The following is a 16,362-nucleotide window of genomic DNA, read 5'->3' as shown; positions in this document are numbered from 1 at the left end:
TGCAGGTCTCGGCCGCCATCGGCACCAACCTGCGCCGGTTCCGGGCGGTGTTTGGGGAGAGCGGCGGGGGAGGCGGCAGCGGAGAGGTAAGGGGGCGAGGAACCCCCAGGTCCGGGGTCTCGACCCTCTGCGGAGCTCCCTCCCCTCCCCCATCCGGGAATGTGGAACATCCCAATTCTGGGACCATCCTAGGGTGTCTGACCCGGGGCAAATGGCCCTCCCATCTTGGGACCCCCACACATGGGTTCAGACCCCCAGGCGCCCCCACCCCGGGATTTGGACCCATCTGGCTGAGGGCGTTTACCGCGCCCCCCGCCCCCCCCGACCCTTGCCCAAATCCCTTGGCACCGACCCCTTGCCGGGGTTTCCCATCCCGGGACTGAACCCCTCCTCCCTTTCACAGATTACCTCATCCGAGCAAGATTCCTCCCTCCCTCCCTCCCTCCTAGAGACCTGATCCCGCCACATCCCCGCCTCCCTCTCTGGGCAGATGTTTTACTCTTGGGGCAGTTTTCCTCTTGGGCATCTTTCGGGTGACGGCCTCGTCCAGGGCCACGTTCTTCTACCCTTGGGGACCGACGTCCCTTCCAGCACCTTGCTTTCGAAGACCTGATGAACCCTTGCCCCATCCTCGGGCCAGGTCCATACACTACCAGCCACTCCCCCCTTCCTTCACCTCCCCCTTCCCCCCACCCCCATCCCCCACCCCAAGCTGGTAGATGCTTCTTCATCCCGCCCTATCCCACCATGAAAAATCTACTTTCCTTGCCTTCTTTTACCTCCGTTCCCTCTGAAATAACGGTGATCTCACACAGCAGCAGTCTATTTCCCCCATCTTACAGAGCTACAGAGTTTCTAGCTTATTGGTGGCAGGGAATTCTACCTTCATTCCACCCTTTCCCTCCTTTAGTATGAAGAATTAGTGGCATCTTTAAGGGGAAAATAGTCCACTGTTCCCTAGGCTCAGAGAAGATCAGCTTTCCATCATTCCCCCTGGAGAGGAGGCAGGCTTTCCCTCCAGCTCTGGGGAAGGGGCCCCTGTAAGGGGAGGTGTTTGTGGGGGGACTTGGGCAGCATCCTCCCAGGGGAAGCAGCTGCTCTCCTACCCCACCCACTGTGCGGGACAGTCTCCAACCCTAGCTCCCCTCCCGCCCTTCTTTTCTCCGTCATTTCATTATTGATCCACCTTTTCCTAGGCCAATCCTGGCTGGGGCTTGGAAGGGTTGGGAGAAGCAGGGTTGGGATAAGGAGAGTAGATAAGGGACAGTTTTACTTTAGTGTGTGGTGATGGTTGCTTTAGGTTGGGAGAAAGGGGCGGTTATGGAGCAAAGTTCTTCCTTAGAAGGGGGAGTTAGGGTTATCTCTCTGATTCTTAAGAGCTTTGCCCCTTCCCCATTAGTACAGGGGCGAGAATAGGGGTGTTTTGATAAACATTATTCAGCCCCCTTCAGCAAAAAGGAAAGTTGCACTGGGAAGGGAAGTTGAGTTCAGGTTCAGCCAGTCGCGTTGCGCATTTGTTTTCCATTGGGTGCAGAAGGGGGAGTTTGAATTGTGAGGGGAGGGGGAAAGAAGAGGATAGGGATGCTAGGAGGAGGAAGAGCAGCTGCTAGGGGCTGAAGCGAAGGGGGGTAGGGGGTTGCTGGGGTTGCTGCTTTGGAGTGCTCTTGATTGAAACAGAAAGGGAAAGATAACCAGGCATTTCCTGCGTGCTTTGCCGTTGGTGCACACAAAATATCCTGGGCAAACCCCTTGTCCCCTATTGTGCCCGGCACCCCGTTAGATATACTCAGAGATCCTGGGAAGATGGGGAGGGAGGAGATTCCAGGGACCCTGGCCCCTCCTTTCAAGGAGCTGGCATTTTTTAGTTGTTAGTCTTCCTGCCTCCTTTTTTAAACCCTTTCTAAGGCAGCTTGATCAGGAGGCTGACAACAACCCGCCTTCTGACAGAGCAAGGAGGACATGATGGGGGCGTGTTCCTTGCTATGTAGCTAGCTGCAGCGCGTCCCTTTTCCCTGCCTCTCTCTGCTCTATCTCCACCTCCTTTTCCCAGCCTTCAGAAGGCAGCTGCAGTCAGCAGGGTTGCTTGAGACTATTTATTGGTTGCTGTAGATTATTATTTTTTTTTGAAAGGCCAATTCTGTATTTTTTAAGCTAACAACACAGATCCCATGTAGTTGGAGAACCAAAGGCCTCATACATGACAAAAAGACTGAACCGTTCAGGTTACTTGCATGGAGTTGGTGCTTAAATGTGAGTTGATTTTGCTTTTTTAAAAGATACAGCAAAAAAAAAAAAAAAAAAAAAAAAAATTTCATTTACCTGCTTATTTTCAAAATTGAGACTTGTCTGGTTATATGTAGAATTTTAGCCCCATGTATATTTGAGTATAATAAGAAAGTCTCTATTGGGAGCAGTTAGTCTATTTTAAGAGGACCCTGAGAAGCATTTTCTTCTTGTTTAGCATGCTTATTATGTATTTTGTATTGAAGGACCAAGTGTTCACATTTCAAATGTTGTTATCACATATTCAAAAGCAAAGTTTTATGTTGATAGTTTTCAATCATAGCTTTTTAAGAGACTGGTGAGAAAGAGAGCCACCTGGATTCAGGGACCTAATGTCTGGGCACCAGAATATTTTATCTGTTGGTCTTTGACAAATCATCTTTAAAGTTTTAATCAGGTGCTAACATTTTCTTTTTCACTGGCATTATTTTGCTTAGCAGTAGTATGTAATGAAGCCTGTCACGGAATTGCAGTTATTTCAAATCAGGTCATATTATTGTTTTTTTTCCTTTAAAAATTTTGCCTGAACAGTAGTTGGTACTTCATTTTGAGAAGAGCTGTTGACTCCTTACATTAAACTTAATTATTTTTTTCTAAATTGGACTTGAATGGGCTGTTGTTCCATTGTTAAGCTTTTTATGTGGTAGCTTGAAACAGTCTAGTATGGGTTGATGGTATGCATGGGTTAGTGCTAACCCATAGTATAATTTAGTATTAAACTATAGTATATCCTTTGACCTGGTAGTTTTCAGTGTAGAAGCCAAGCATTTTGTTACAGGGTCTTACAATCAATGATAATGTTCCATAAGGGAGGTTTAAGGTTCCCCTGGGCTGGCTGACTTAGAGAATTCTGAAGATTGTTTCTCAGAATTCACTCACAGCTCTTATCAAGTCTTGCCTGGATTTATGAAGAAAAGGTTTGTGACCCAGAATGTTTTTAGCCTTTTTCAATTCCGGTTTGCTTTAAATGAATAATGACTATAACTTGTTCATTAAAAAAAAAAAAAGTAAGTTAATACTTAATAGAACCTAGTAAGTTAAGGTGGTTGGAAGGTGACAGAACTTCCAGATCACTTCCCTGTTTCAACTCCTTTTAGCTGTAGGAGATTTGTCCTTCACCACCATATGTTCCTGACTTCCCTCATATTGAGTATCTCTCTGGGCAACAACATGTAAGAGTTCTTCATGACCAAATTCTGTCAGAATGGGATTATTTTTAAAAACATATAGATTTTGCTGGTCTCCTATTTTGGCTTTCTGTATGACAATTAGAAAGTGGAATTAAAGTTTTATTTTATTGAGCACTGTAAGAAATCAGAAGTCTGCTTTTTTGCCTTTCCTCTCTCTGCATAGTGTAAGTGCCTCACTTTCCTGAAGATTGCCTCAGGTACTGTTAATGCTGCTGTACTTTGCCATCTAAATAAACATAATATAGTATCTTCTCTGTCGACTAAAATTTGGGCTCTTTTAATATAAACCCCATAACTGGTTTATCAGCAACTAGTCTTTATTAATTTTATAATTCAGTTACCTTATCAGCTCGAAAAATTTCTACTGTTAAAAGCAAAATTTCTACCTTAATCATAAAACGTGGCAGATTTTAATTAGATATAAATTGCAACTGAATTACAGCATTGGTATGTATTTGTTTTCATTTGAAAAGACAGTTTAGTTGAGATGGACTAAGGTAGGCTCTTGGGTTGCGCTTAGATGATGGTCCTGTAGTTGGAGAGACCGTGATTTAAAAAATTTTTTTTTGTCCACTGGGCATACGTGCCAAGAGTGGGAGTTGCTCCTTCTTTGCCGTTATAGCTGATCCTGAGCTTGGCAGAAGGAATATGAAGCAGAGAACACAGCGGACTAGAAGAATCCTTGGAGTGGAAGTCCATGGACATGGACTCGTCTCGCACTCATCTCACTGATCAGTTATGGGACCTTAGGCAGTCCACTTTTAACCTTAAATTTCTGATCTGTAAAATGAAAAGATTGTTAAATATTAGCTTATGAATTCTTTTCTGCTCCAGTATTCTGATTCCTTTCTGTTATGTTAATTTTTTGGTCAGGTCAGAACTTCTTATTCTGAGTTTATTTAAAGAGTCAGAATCATGGAGCCTCTTTGGTAACTTTTAATATCAGATTATACATTGGCCCATTTAACTGGCATTATTATTGGGAAGGGAAATTTCACCTTGGTGAGAAAGTTTTCATTGTATGGACAAAATATAAGGACTTAACTGTATGGAAAAAGTCTTTGCCGAAGTCGGTCAGTTTCAATTATAAGAAAAATGAAGATCAAATTTTAAATATAACTCATCTGGTGTTTAGAGTTCCTCTTGTTTGGCTGACTTTGTTTTCATGTTTTCAGTGTTGTGGATTCCTAACTGTCCAAAAGGGAAGTTATTTTCAGTCTAGGTGGTGTATTCCTCTAGATGTGTGAACTTTTAAATGAAAAGAAAAATTCAGTACACTATTTATAAATCCAAAGTGATGGTACCTATGTTGCAGGGAGTAGTTGTTAATATCCTCTGAAATGTAGTACTTTAGTTTGTACTGAGCATCAGCAATGCAGTCTTTAGAACTTCATCTCTCACTAAAAACCATGTGACATGTGCCTTTCTTCACCTTCCATTTAATTATCCTAAGGCACATGCTCCTGTAGGAAATCATCATTCACAAAATAGTGATTCATCTTCTGATTGGAAGTTGAGAAGAGAAAATACTCCCGTCCTGACTCAGTTTCCATCTCTTTGCTCACTTTGATGCTGTCCTTCTGTAGAGCCACTGTGCAGACTCAGTACCCGTTGCTTGCCTTGCCCTGTGGCTAGGGGTGGTGGCAGTAGTGTTTTGCTTAGTCTGAGGCGTCACATACTGCAGCGCCTCTCTCTTTTGGAAATTCACTGTATTTCAATGATAGGTCTCCTAATTAAGATCTCTTTGTGCCTGCTCACATTCCACTAGTGTTGGCACAGAACTTCAGCTTCCTTCTGTCATTTAACCTAAGGCCTTCAGTCAGGCCATGTGAATATCTTGTCTCTTTCCATTCTTCTTCTGCCAAGGTGGAGGGCACCAGTGGCAAAGACCTTTGAGAGAGGAGGGGAAGCTTTGTGACTATCACTGCTTTAAGAGGAATTTATTCTAGGATTGCTGGATGGTAACTTTTGGATGCATGTTATTTTCAGGTATTAAGAAAAGTTAAATTACTAATGAGTCTGACATGAGGTACCTGCATTTTAATCAGATTCTTAACCCTGTAGGCACTAGTAGGGAAGAGGAAGCTAAAGAGTAGCTCATTGTTAAAAAGTTTTTGGGTCTTATCTAGATTGGCTTAAAGCTTGATAAATAAAACCTTATATAGAGTAAATCACAGACTTGTGACCTTTGTGGACTGGTAGGTTATGAAGACAGTGGAATTATTGATTGCTCCTAAATTGTATCAGATTTGAAAACAGACAATGAAAGTTAACTATGAGATTTGATTAACTTTTTGAGTACAAAGGAGTTCAGGAGGCTCTAGAAATTATTGAGTTAATTAAGAATACTCTTGTAGGCTCCAGTATTTCTTGGGAAGTTCAGGAATTGGCTAGGCTTCTAGAGTAGTTTCAGAATAAGGTAAAATATTTTTTCTGGAAAATGTAGTTTCCCTTTAGTTTCTATTATATTTGTGCCCAAAATGTAGCATATCCTTTAATGGATCTGTATGTGGCATGCTAGAGGAAATGCAGCCTTTATTAAGAAAAAAGAATCTTAAATTCTTCACCTGGACCCAGATGGTTTCATTGATCACATCAATATGAGGCAGGCAGACAAAAGACTACTTTTTTTTGTTTGTTATTGTCATTTCACTGGTTGTGAAGAAGGCCTAAAAGAAGGAAGTATAGGATCTTTATGGCATGCATTAAATAAAGCTGGAGGCCTGCACTCTTTTACCTTGAGTGGGTGGTTTTATGGCCTAATTCTCTAATTGCTGGCATTTATGACAGTGTGGATGCTACTGGCCCTGTGGCTAAGGTGGATTATGTTGGGAATAGGGAGAGAAAAGGGGTCCTTTGTTAGTCTTTTCATTTACTCCCTCAATAAAGGCCCTGAGAAAGCCCCAAGGAAAAACACTGACACTTGGACTGAGGGAATGACATCTCATAAAATGATTCTTTATGTTTTTAAAAAGGATGAGCTGCTTTTCTTGATGGATCCAAGGAAATCCATACCACCACTGTTAAATATTTCAATGAGCTTTGTACCTTGTCAGGTTACACACCAGGGGAAGCCAACCATGTGGCTGTAGCCTCTGCCAGACATTTGCTTTTAAAGACTAAGATATTTTGAAAGAAGAATTTTGTTGTGTGATTTGTAGTTGTTTTGGATGACATAAGTCCCCTTGTAGGATTAGTACAAAATTTGTTAGAGGCCATACTTGGTTTAACTTCTTAGTGGTTGAATATACTACCCTAATGAATTTTAACAGTTAAAGATATAAATGTAATAGTTAGTTAGCAGTTTTCTGTGCTGTGGATGAAAATTCCCCTTTCTTTGAAATGAATAGTTGTTTCTCTATTTGACAAGTAGACTGAAGGGATTTCCCCAGATTTCTTACCTTTAATTATTGCCACAGCAGTGCCTTACGTGGTACCAAGGGGTAGAATCTATTCCACTGGCATTTATTTCGGACATTGGAGTTTCTTCCATATATTTTGTCTGTTTTCTTGCATTTCTGATTTTGAGTTTGGTTAGAATATTTGGGTGTAGATTTTTTTGAAGTCTTTCAGTAGTAAGAGCTATGAACATTTCTATTATTCAAGCTGTTTTACAGATATTCAACCCTTATGAGCCATTCTTTGCTGAAGCATTGTTGCTTCTCATTTTACAGTGTCAAAGTAATTGTGGCTTTCTATCTTGAACTAGGAGAGTAATACTACTTATGAGGAAGGTTTTTGGAGAAAATTTTTCTTTAAGCTCTCCTTCGTACTCAGTTCTGAAAATTGGGGAGAAGTTAATCAAGTATCTATAATAAATATCTACACTGAGAGGAATAAATATCTATACATGCCTATATTCAACTTCTGTCCATCCATGAGTATTAATTAATTTTTAGATCAAACACAAGCATACAGCACTGCCCTTAAATTATTGCCTTTAGTTATAAGCAGTGAAACCATGTGGATAACATCTCTTTAAGCTTAGTTAAAGAGGAAATCCTTTTGTAATCTCTCCAGCTAGGATTTTTTATTTATGCATATATAAATACAAAGGAGAGGGAGAATGTCATTATCTAATCTGTAATAGTATGAGATAGTATAGCATAGTAATTAAGATCTATTAAGACTGCCTGTGTTCAAATCTTACTCTGCCATTTATTAGCTGAATGACCTTGGAAAAATTGGACCTCTCCATGCTTTAGTTTCTTCATTTGTAAATTACCAGTAATCATGCTGCAAAAGATTATTGTGAAGCTTAATTGAAATTATGCATGCAAAGTACTTAGCACTTTGCTTGGTACTTAGGAATCCCTAATCATTAGGATTCAGAGATAGAAATTATAATTAAAATTATAATGCTATAATTTTTTTTCACCAAGATAACTGGTTTTCATTACTTTGAGGTATATGTGTATATGTATATACCTATTTGAGTGCTATAATTTTGACTTTAGAATGTTCTTGATTTTGATCTGGGTGTCAGGTTCATTAGTAAGCTAGAACCAAATTGAAGGCCAGTCATGCATCTTGGTAATAGTAGGTACTGTTAGTGTCCAGCTAGAATGTAATTAGAGATAAGGCAAAAAGGAAGGAGAAAGAACAAAGCAATAAATAAGGCAGGATACCAAGAAATACAGTGCCTCTGTGAGTTGCCTAATTGTCAGGCTAAGACAGCTATATTGGAGTTACTACTCTTGGTGTGTAACTAGTGTTCCTTATCTTTTTATGTGTGTGAATGAATACTTGGCGATCCCCTACAACAACTCTGAGGTTCTTCAGGGTTTTCGACCCCCAGGTTCAGATATTAATATAGTCTGTCTATACTTGGTAACTAATTGATGTTTTGTTCTCAAGTTTCGGCTTTGGGAGAGTTAAGTGTTGGTCTGCAGAGATCAATGCAATTAACAGTTTAATTATAGAAGAAATGCTAAGTTGTAGGTTCCAGTTTCTGAGAGTTGGAACTTAACTTGATAAATAAAAATAACCAGAAGTAGAAGAGTTTAAAACAGATTAAGGTTTAAGAATAACTAGTAGAGGGTAGTATGCTTAACAAGGAAAATAGAGTTCTGCTTTCTCTCTTAAATATAAGGTTTGCTAAAGTACCTAACACACCATGTTTTGCAGATGAAGAAACTGAAGCACAGACAAGTTAAATAGTTTTCCTTGTTGTATTGCTAGTTAAGTAGGTGAGCAAGAGTTCAAATCCAAACTTATATTTATTCGAAAGCTCATTCATCCTCTCTGTACTGTGCTGTCTTCAACTCCTTTTTCTTCCCATGCCATCCAATAAATTTCTGAGGCTTGTCCATGATATTTTTATAGTGTTTCTTTAATCTGTCCCTGCTTTTCTGTTTTTACTGTCCTACTTTAAGTTTCCATTATCTTTGCATGGATTATTACCATAATCTCTTAACTGGTCTCTCTGCCTTCCTTTTCACTGTATAGTGTTGCCAGGATTTTCTTAAATACACATCTGATTATATCACTTTACTCTTAAAACCCTTTGATTCTCACTGACTATAGGACTCAAAATTCTCAGCACTTTGTAATCTCGCTGGCCTACATTTCTACATTTTGAACATTATTTCTTGAACACACATTCTCAGCTTATATGTTTCCACACTGAATGACCAGTCTATTAGATGTTCTCCGCAGTCTGTTTGTGCCTGCCTTTATACCTTTACTAATGCCTCTTTTTTGCCTTAAAGTGTTTCTTGTCTTGCCCTGCCTCTGGATTACTCATCTTTCATGGCTCAGCTCAGATCCCCACTCTTCTATGAAGCTTTTACAGATACCACTAGTTGAAACTCAACTTCTTTCTTATTATCTTATTGTACTTTATACCTACACTTAAAGCATTTACTCCAGGATACTTTACGTTGTAAATGCTTTTTATTGTGTCTGTCTTTCCCCCATTAGATTATGATTTCCTGAATACATGGACCTTTCTAAGTCATTTATGTATTATATCGTTTACAGTGGTGACTTTTCATATAGAAGGTTATCAGTGAATATTGAATTGAAAATTTGGTATTTATATAACTTTTAGGAATACCTTGAAAGGACATATTGCATAAGCTATTAACGTTCAAGACTTGAATAATTTTGAGTAATTTTTAAGAAGTAGTAAATTAAGTATCACAGGAAAGTCTAAGAGGGCATTTTGTAAAAGTACTGATTGGGGTTTTAAAAGTGATGTATCCTGATGGGATGACATCATCTTTTGTATAGGTAATACTAACACTGATTCTCCCCTTACTTGAGTGTTGTTTCCATTTCTAGGTTCCTCAACTTAAAAGGGATGAGGAGACCTTGGAGACGATTCTGAGGAGACTCAAAGGATGATTATATGATTGGAAGTCAGTCCTATGAGGAAAGGTTGGGAGAATGAAAGGTTGAGAGGCAGCTTAATAACTTCAAAAAACATGAATGGATCCATTATTAGGAATGGTAACCAGCTGTTTTACAGCTCCACAGATACTAGAATAAAAGAAATAGTTTTAAACTGAAGCAAAGGGTAGACATGTAAAGAACTTGTTGCTAATCATGGTTGTCATTATAGTGATGGTAAAATGGTTACCAAAATAATATGATTGTCTCTGGAGATGAATTTTAAGTGCAGTCCTGTGTATATATGTGTAAAATGACCTCTCAAGCTACCTTCTCATTCTGTGAATCAATAAGTATATTTTTACTCAGATCCTAGAGGATACGGATCATGTTTTATATTTTTTAATATTCCCCAAGGGATCCTAGGGCCTCATTGGCTCCCTAGGAAGTGTTTGATTTGAATTCTCAATTTATGGCAATAATTAACTTTCAGTAGTAAACTCCAGAGAAATGTCTTTGTGAAATGATTTTATAGTTGTTTTATAGGAGAATAAAAATTTAGTAGATAGAGCTAAGAGAGAAATCTTAAACATCAAGAGAAACCAGGGAAAACAGGAGGTGTGGTCTCAATATTGGAAACAGGTATTTGTAGCTTTTATGTCCATTTTTAGTTGTGGTTTAAAGAGATACTCTTCAGAATATTGCTTGTTATGGTTATCACTACTTGTGGATGTATTATTAACAAGTGCTTTTGTAAATCCTTTTCAATCTAAAGTAAGTTGGCTTCATGTGAATGAGGATTACAAAGGCCTCTGACCCTTGGCTTTTGAGGCTGTGTGGAGGGCTTGCATCACTCAGAATGAAACCTTTTAGATAGGTTGGGTTGCAGAAAGCATTTCCTGTATAGTCAGAATGAAAACTGTGAATTGGGATTATTCATATAGATTACCAAAAGTCTGAGCAGATTGATATTAATACTGCTCGTTTTCCTACTAGCTCTTAATGCTAAAACCTTGATTGGGTTAGTGAAGCTTTAGGACTTGAATTTAGTACTGGAATTGTGTATAAATTCCTTCTTTTAGGTGAATTGATACTTAGTTTATTTAAGATTATTTACACATAGCGAATATTTTCTAAGTTTTATATAGTAAATGCTATCTACTCTTACCCAATCTCATAAAATGACGGGAGTTCAAAGGTGAAGCTGGATTATTGCAGGGATTCTGCAAGTGGTAGCAAAGTGATGGGTAGTTTGATTCCCTAATTGTAAACTTGGGTGTCATTTGAGAAACTCTAGAAATTGGAAATATAAGACAGTCATACTTTTATAACTTTTAATTGCTAGTCATACAGATATAAGTTCAGAAAGCAAGAGATTATAGAAGCAAAGACTAATTCTCATGTTTCTTTATTTTACTTGTGAAACTAGTGTTGGAGTAATAAAAAAATACCAGGGACTTTTTTTTTTAATAAGTTAATGCAACATAATGTAGGCTTCTCAGAATGTGATGGCAAACTTCCAAATGTGATTTGGTAATCAGAAGAGAGTTTATTGGTTTTTCAAGATATTAACATAAAACTTCTCAACTCATATATTGAATATCAATTCCTAAAAAATACTAGGGCAAAATTGTGTTGGCTGACTAGACAGCTTTTTTTTTTTTTTTTTTTTTGCCAAAGAAAATCTTCACTTTCACTTTGTCATTTAACTTAACCATTGCTCCTTCAGATAACTGACTATGGAGAGATAACCCTATTTACCTGTAGAGAGAAGGACGTTGTGAATTCCTCAGTATTACTTTTGTTGCTATTGGTCTTTCAACAGCCCATCTTCCCAGAAGGAAAGATGCAACCTGAGTTTTGCACCAAGATAAGAACAACAAGCTGGAAGAAAAAAATTGAAATATATAGTAGAAACTTGTAGTTGAATGAGCGTATAGCACAAACTGAAGTTAACTACTTAAAGTTGACATCTGGGGAACCAAAACCTCTTAAATAAAAAGCACCATCTCTGAAAACAATGTTGTTGTTTGTTTAATTTTTCCATCCTATTCAAGAGAAGAATAAACCCTGTGATTGTGATGATTAACTTATTTTCTACAGTATACCTATTAAAGGGGCTTATTTCTTCTGCAGCAAGTAGGTAAAACAGTTTAGGCTTGGAACGTAGGAGTCTAGAAATATACCTTTTTTGATATTTTGTTGTTTTTTAAGATCCAGCAAAGTAATTTAGGGCATTGCCAAAAATCTGTATAGCTTACTATCTGAAACTTTTTTTTTTTTTTTTTTTTTTTTTTAAGACAGGCGACTACTTTATGGCTACCTCTTTCTGAAGCAGGATGGGTGGAGTTCACCTGTCTCATGTGTTTAGCTGTTTTGAACATCTTTGCTGCTTGTTCTTGTTGACATGGAGTGAGGATGAGGAGGTACTACTTTCTCTGATTACAAAGTGGGTAGCATTTGTGTTTCTTAGGTGACAGGTGCTCGGAAGAATTGAATTAAATATTTGAAAACTGATTTCATTCTTGTGTGGGTGAAAATTTTACTAACTATTGTTATTGAAGAACAGTGTATTGTCTTTGCATTGTTTAATCCTCGATGACTTTTGGGGTTAACATTTCTCAATATCAGGCAGAGATTATATTTAAAAGTTTAAAACTCTTCCTATCTGTTTTGCATTCAAACAACCAGTGTTCTCTTTGATGCATTGATAACAGAGAATTTGTTGTTGACTCTGCCCCTGCCAATCTGTTGGTATGAGACTGTGATGTTAGTTTAATAACTGCATACTTTCTCGGGTTTCAGAAACCATCTTGGCTTAAGAAGTTTGTCTCTTGATGTCTGCATATTTGACTGTGCTTAAGTATATTATACTTTTCCATTCTTAGAGATTCAACAGTGTTACTGTTATATTCCACTTTTTGTAAATGATTTACAGGTATCACTATATTTTCTTCTGTTACAGTGAAAAAGTGCTTGCAAAGAGGCTCATCTTCCCCCTGAATATAGCACTCTACAAAGTAAGAAATGTAGAGAGATTGTAAAATCTAATTCATTTTTCAGAGAACATCTTTTATGTACCAGGCATATGACCAAGGGCTGGGGCATTGGCATTGGACAAGTCCTTTCCCTCATGGAACTTACTATTTAATTTTTTTTTTCCTGAGCTCAGATTAAAATATAGCATGAATATTAGTATTAAAATTGCAATACTTTTTTGGAAATTGGTAATTTGAAGGTTGAAGCTCTTAAAGCTAATACAATTAACACAATTCTTTGGAGCATTTCAAGTATTCTTTACTGATTTACTGATTCTTCAGAGGTGGTAACACCAAGTGTAATATATGAATTAAGGTATTTTTTTAACATTTTCAAAGTGTTTAATAGCCTTTTTTCTTCCTGTTACTGGGGAACTTAAGTACCACTGTATCTTCTGCTGCCTGCTACAATCGAAGTACAGCTTTCCATTTGTACTCTGGATTCCATCCTTCTCTACTCAGGGTTGTTCCTGCAGTTGTCCTCTCGGCAGTTTCTCTTTCAACCGGATTGGTCTCATCAACATAAAAAATGGTCTTAATATAGCCTTTAAAAAAACCCTTGACCCCCATGTCCTTTTAAGCTACTAATTCTCTACTCCCTTTCACAACAAAACTCCTTGAAAGTGCTATCTGTCCTCTTATCCTGCCCTCAACCACTGCAATTGAGCTTTTATCCCTGTGACTACTGAAATGTCAAAGCCCTCAAGGACCTCTCTCTTGCCAGATTAATACATAATTTTCAGTCATCCTGTTAAACCTTTGGGCAGCATTTGACCCAGCTGACCACTTCCTTCTTGAAACACTCTTCTTGCATTCTGTAACACTATATTCAACCGGCTTTTTTCTTAACTCATTGGTTATTCATTTTCAGTATTCTGTATGACTTCCCTCCTCTGCTTAACTTTCTTGAATGTTAGAGTAACCTAGGAAACTACCTTTGGTTACTTCTCTATCTACACACTCTTCCTGGATGATTTCATCTGTATGTCGAGGACTACTAAATCTTTGTCTCTAACCCTGACTACTTCTTGGAGTCTTAGACTTGTATAAACAACTGCCTATTTGACATTTCCATTTGGATAATAAAAATAATGAGTGGTTAGCATTTATTGAGTGTTTGTGGGCCAGGCAGTATTCTGAGTACTTCAAATATGTTATCTTACCTACTTTTGACCACTCTCTGAGGTGGCCATTATTCCCAGGCAAGGAAACAGATATGCATTGAAGCATTTAGATATCTAGTAGATATCTTAACACTTACCATGTCAGAAGAAAACAGTGTTTTCTTTTTTCTCCTGGTTTTGGAATGACTCTGCTACTTATCCAATTGCTCAGACCCTAAATTTTAAAGAGTTATCCTTGGTTTTTCTTTTATTTATATTCCAAATAACCTATCAGCAAATTCTGCGCTACCTCCAAAATACCTTTAATTCAACTTCCTCTCATCAATTCTACCCCCTGAATCTCCATTTATAATCTTTAGGCTAGACTACTTTGTCATCTCCTTGCTTGTGTTCTTACTTCATTAAAGGTGGTTCTTCACACAGCAATTATGTACTCCAAATGTAAACCAAGTCTTATTTCCTCTCTTTAAACCTTTCAGTTCCTCCCCCTCCGAAATAAATCCAAATACCTTTCTATAGCCAACAAAGCCGTGCACGATCTGGCCTCTTGCTTCTCCAACACCATCTCTTTCCATTCTCCAACACCATCTCTTTCCATTCTCACTTGTTCCACTGCAGAGCCAAGGTCTTTCTCTTTGTCATATATACCATGTTTGTTGGTGTCTCTGGGCATTTACTATCAAACTAGAATACTACTCTACCTAGATCTTTATATTTCTGTCTTTTTCTTATTATTTAGATCTAAAGCAGGGTTCAACAAGTTTTTTTTGTAAAGGGCCACATGGTCTCTGTTTAACAAATGACAACTCTGCTGTTGTAGTGCAAAAGCAGCCATAGACAACACACAAACGAATGAGTGTGGCTATATTTTAATACAACTTTATGGACACTGAAATATTTTTATGTAATTTTCATGTGCATGAAATATTCTTCTGATTTTTTTTAACCATTTAAAAATATTAAAAACCATTCTTACCTCATGGATTGAACAAAAATAGATGGCAGGCCAGATGGTCCATAGTTTGCCAATCCTTAGTAAACCATCACCTTAGAGAAGCCTTTCCTGACCACGTTAGTGAAAATAACCCCCACAGTGAACCCCCATTAATTCTTATTGCCCTAGTTATTTATTTGTCGAGTTTATTTTCAGTTTCCACTAGATTGTTGCTTCATGGGGCAGGGATTTTGTCAGTTCTTCACCTGTGTATCTTTGGAGTCTAAAACAGTGCCTGGATATACTCAGTAAATATTTGCTGAATGATTGAATGTCAATCACATTTGAATTATGACTGTAGACTGCTATCTGATCTCCTTTTATTCAGTCTCTTTCTTATTCTAATTTCTCGTGTGTGTGTGTGTGTGTGTGTGTGTGTGTGTGTGTGTGTGTGTATCATTTCTAGAATAAACTTCAAACACAGTTATGCCTTTTCTACATTTGAGAATCAGTGGCAGCTCCCTGCTGCTTACTATATCAGCTTTGGCAATGCCATCCTAGAATTAAAAAGGTTCTGCTAACTCATTTGTCTTTTATCTTGACCCTGCAGTGGCTACCCCTTTCCTATCAAATCAATTTTTACTAATCCTTGCATCTGATTTTTACTCTCCATTATTTCCCCCTCCCTAAATTTATTCTTAATCCATCATTGTACAGGATTTATTTCCTTTAGAGCTGTGTTTTAAAAAGCTTTTGTAAGTTGTGAGCTTCTTCAAGAATCTGAAGGAATCTTGTTTCTCACCTGACAGATGCTCATATAATCAAAGTTTTGCTTGTGATTTCAGAGGAATTTCTAAGCTTACTCCTGCCTATGAACTTTTCTGCAAGTAAATCCATGCTTAGCCTCTTTCCTAATGAAAGAGAATTCCCCTCCTTTGTGCTTTGTATGTATTCCCTCCCAGTGCTGACCCCTCCTCCCTGTCCCTTTTCCATTACTGGTTTGCTTTGAGGATTTTCAATCTCTTCCCTGCTGCTATGTTTCCCTTCAGCATATAAACATATTCAACTAAAAAAAGAATCCTCCCAAGCTGGTCTTTTCCTACCTTGTGCCCTGTCTCTCCTTCTCCATATAACAGTGTTTTCAAAAGAGTAGTCTGTACTCATTTCCATTTTGTCACTTTCTAATGACACCTCAACCTACTGCACTTTGGCATCTCCTGCCTCTAACATGGCATTGAAATTGGCCTTGGTAAGGCCCCAGGTGACCTCCCAGTTTTGATATTTCGCTATAAAAGTTTCAGCCCTTACCCAACTTGACCATCCCTTGATGTGTATTCTTCCCTTGACCATTTTGTACTTAACTGTGTGTGGTCTTCCTTGGCTGTTCCATCTCTATCTCCTTCCTTTGTTTCCCTTTCCCCTGGACATTGTTGAGTGTAGGTTTTCCTCAGGGATCTGCC

General features: G+C 38.3%; 1 protein-coding gene across 8 annotated transcripts in view; it reads left to right on the top strand.

Annotated features, from left to right (window-relative positions):
- Positions 1–6: 6 nt before the first annotated feature.
- Positions 7–16,362, top strand: part of KMT2A (lysine methyltransferase 2A) — a 71,514-nt gene continuing 55,158 nt past the window's right edge. For 5 of the 8 annotated variants that reach the window (XM_025047493.1, XM_025047492.1, XM_025047489.1 and 2 more), the window contains exon 1: positions 12,719–12,826. In XM_025047493.1, the coding sequence (XP_024903261.1) occupies positions 12,734–12,826 (93 nt within the window). In that variant the 5' untranslated portion in view covers positions 12,719–12,733. Of the gene's footprint in view, positions 87–2,151; positions 2,251–12,209; positions 12,233–12,718; positions 12,827–16,362 lie in introns of those variants that run through there. The other 3 variants (XM_025047494.1, XM_025047491.1, XM_015590111.2) reach the window with 3 other exon arrangements.

The sequence above is a fragment of the Pteropus alecto genome, unplaced genomic scaffold (genome assembly GCF_000325575.1).
Source record: "Pteropus alecto unplaced genomic scaffold, ASM32557v1 scaffold224, whole genome shotgun sequence".
Classification (NCBI taxonomy): Eukaryota; Metazoa; Chordata; class Mammalia; order Chiroptera; family Pteropodidae; genus Pteropus; species Pteropus alecto.
This window is presented reverse-complemented; position numbering and strand designations above follow the sequence as displayed.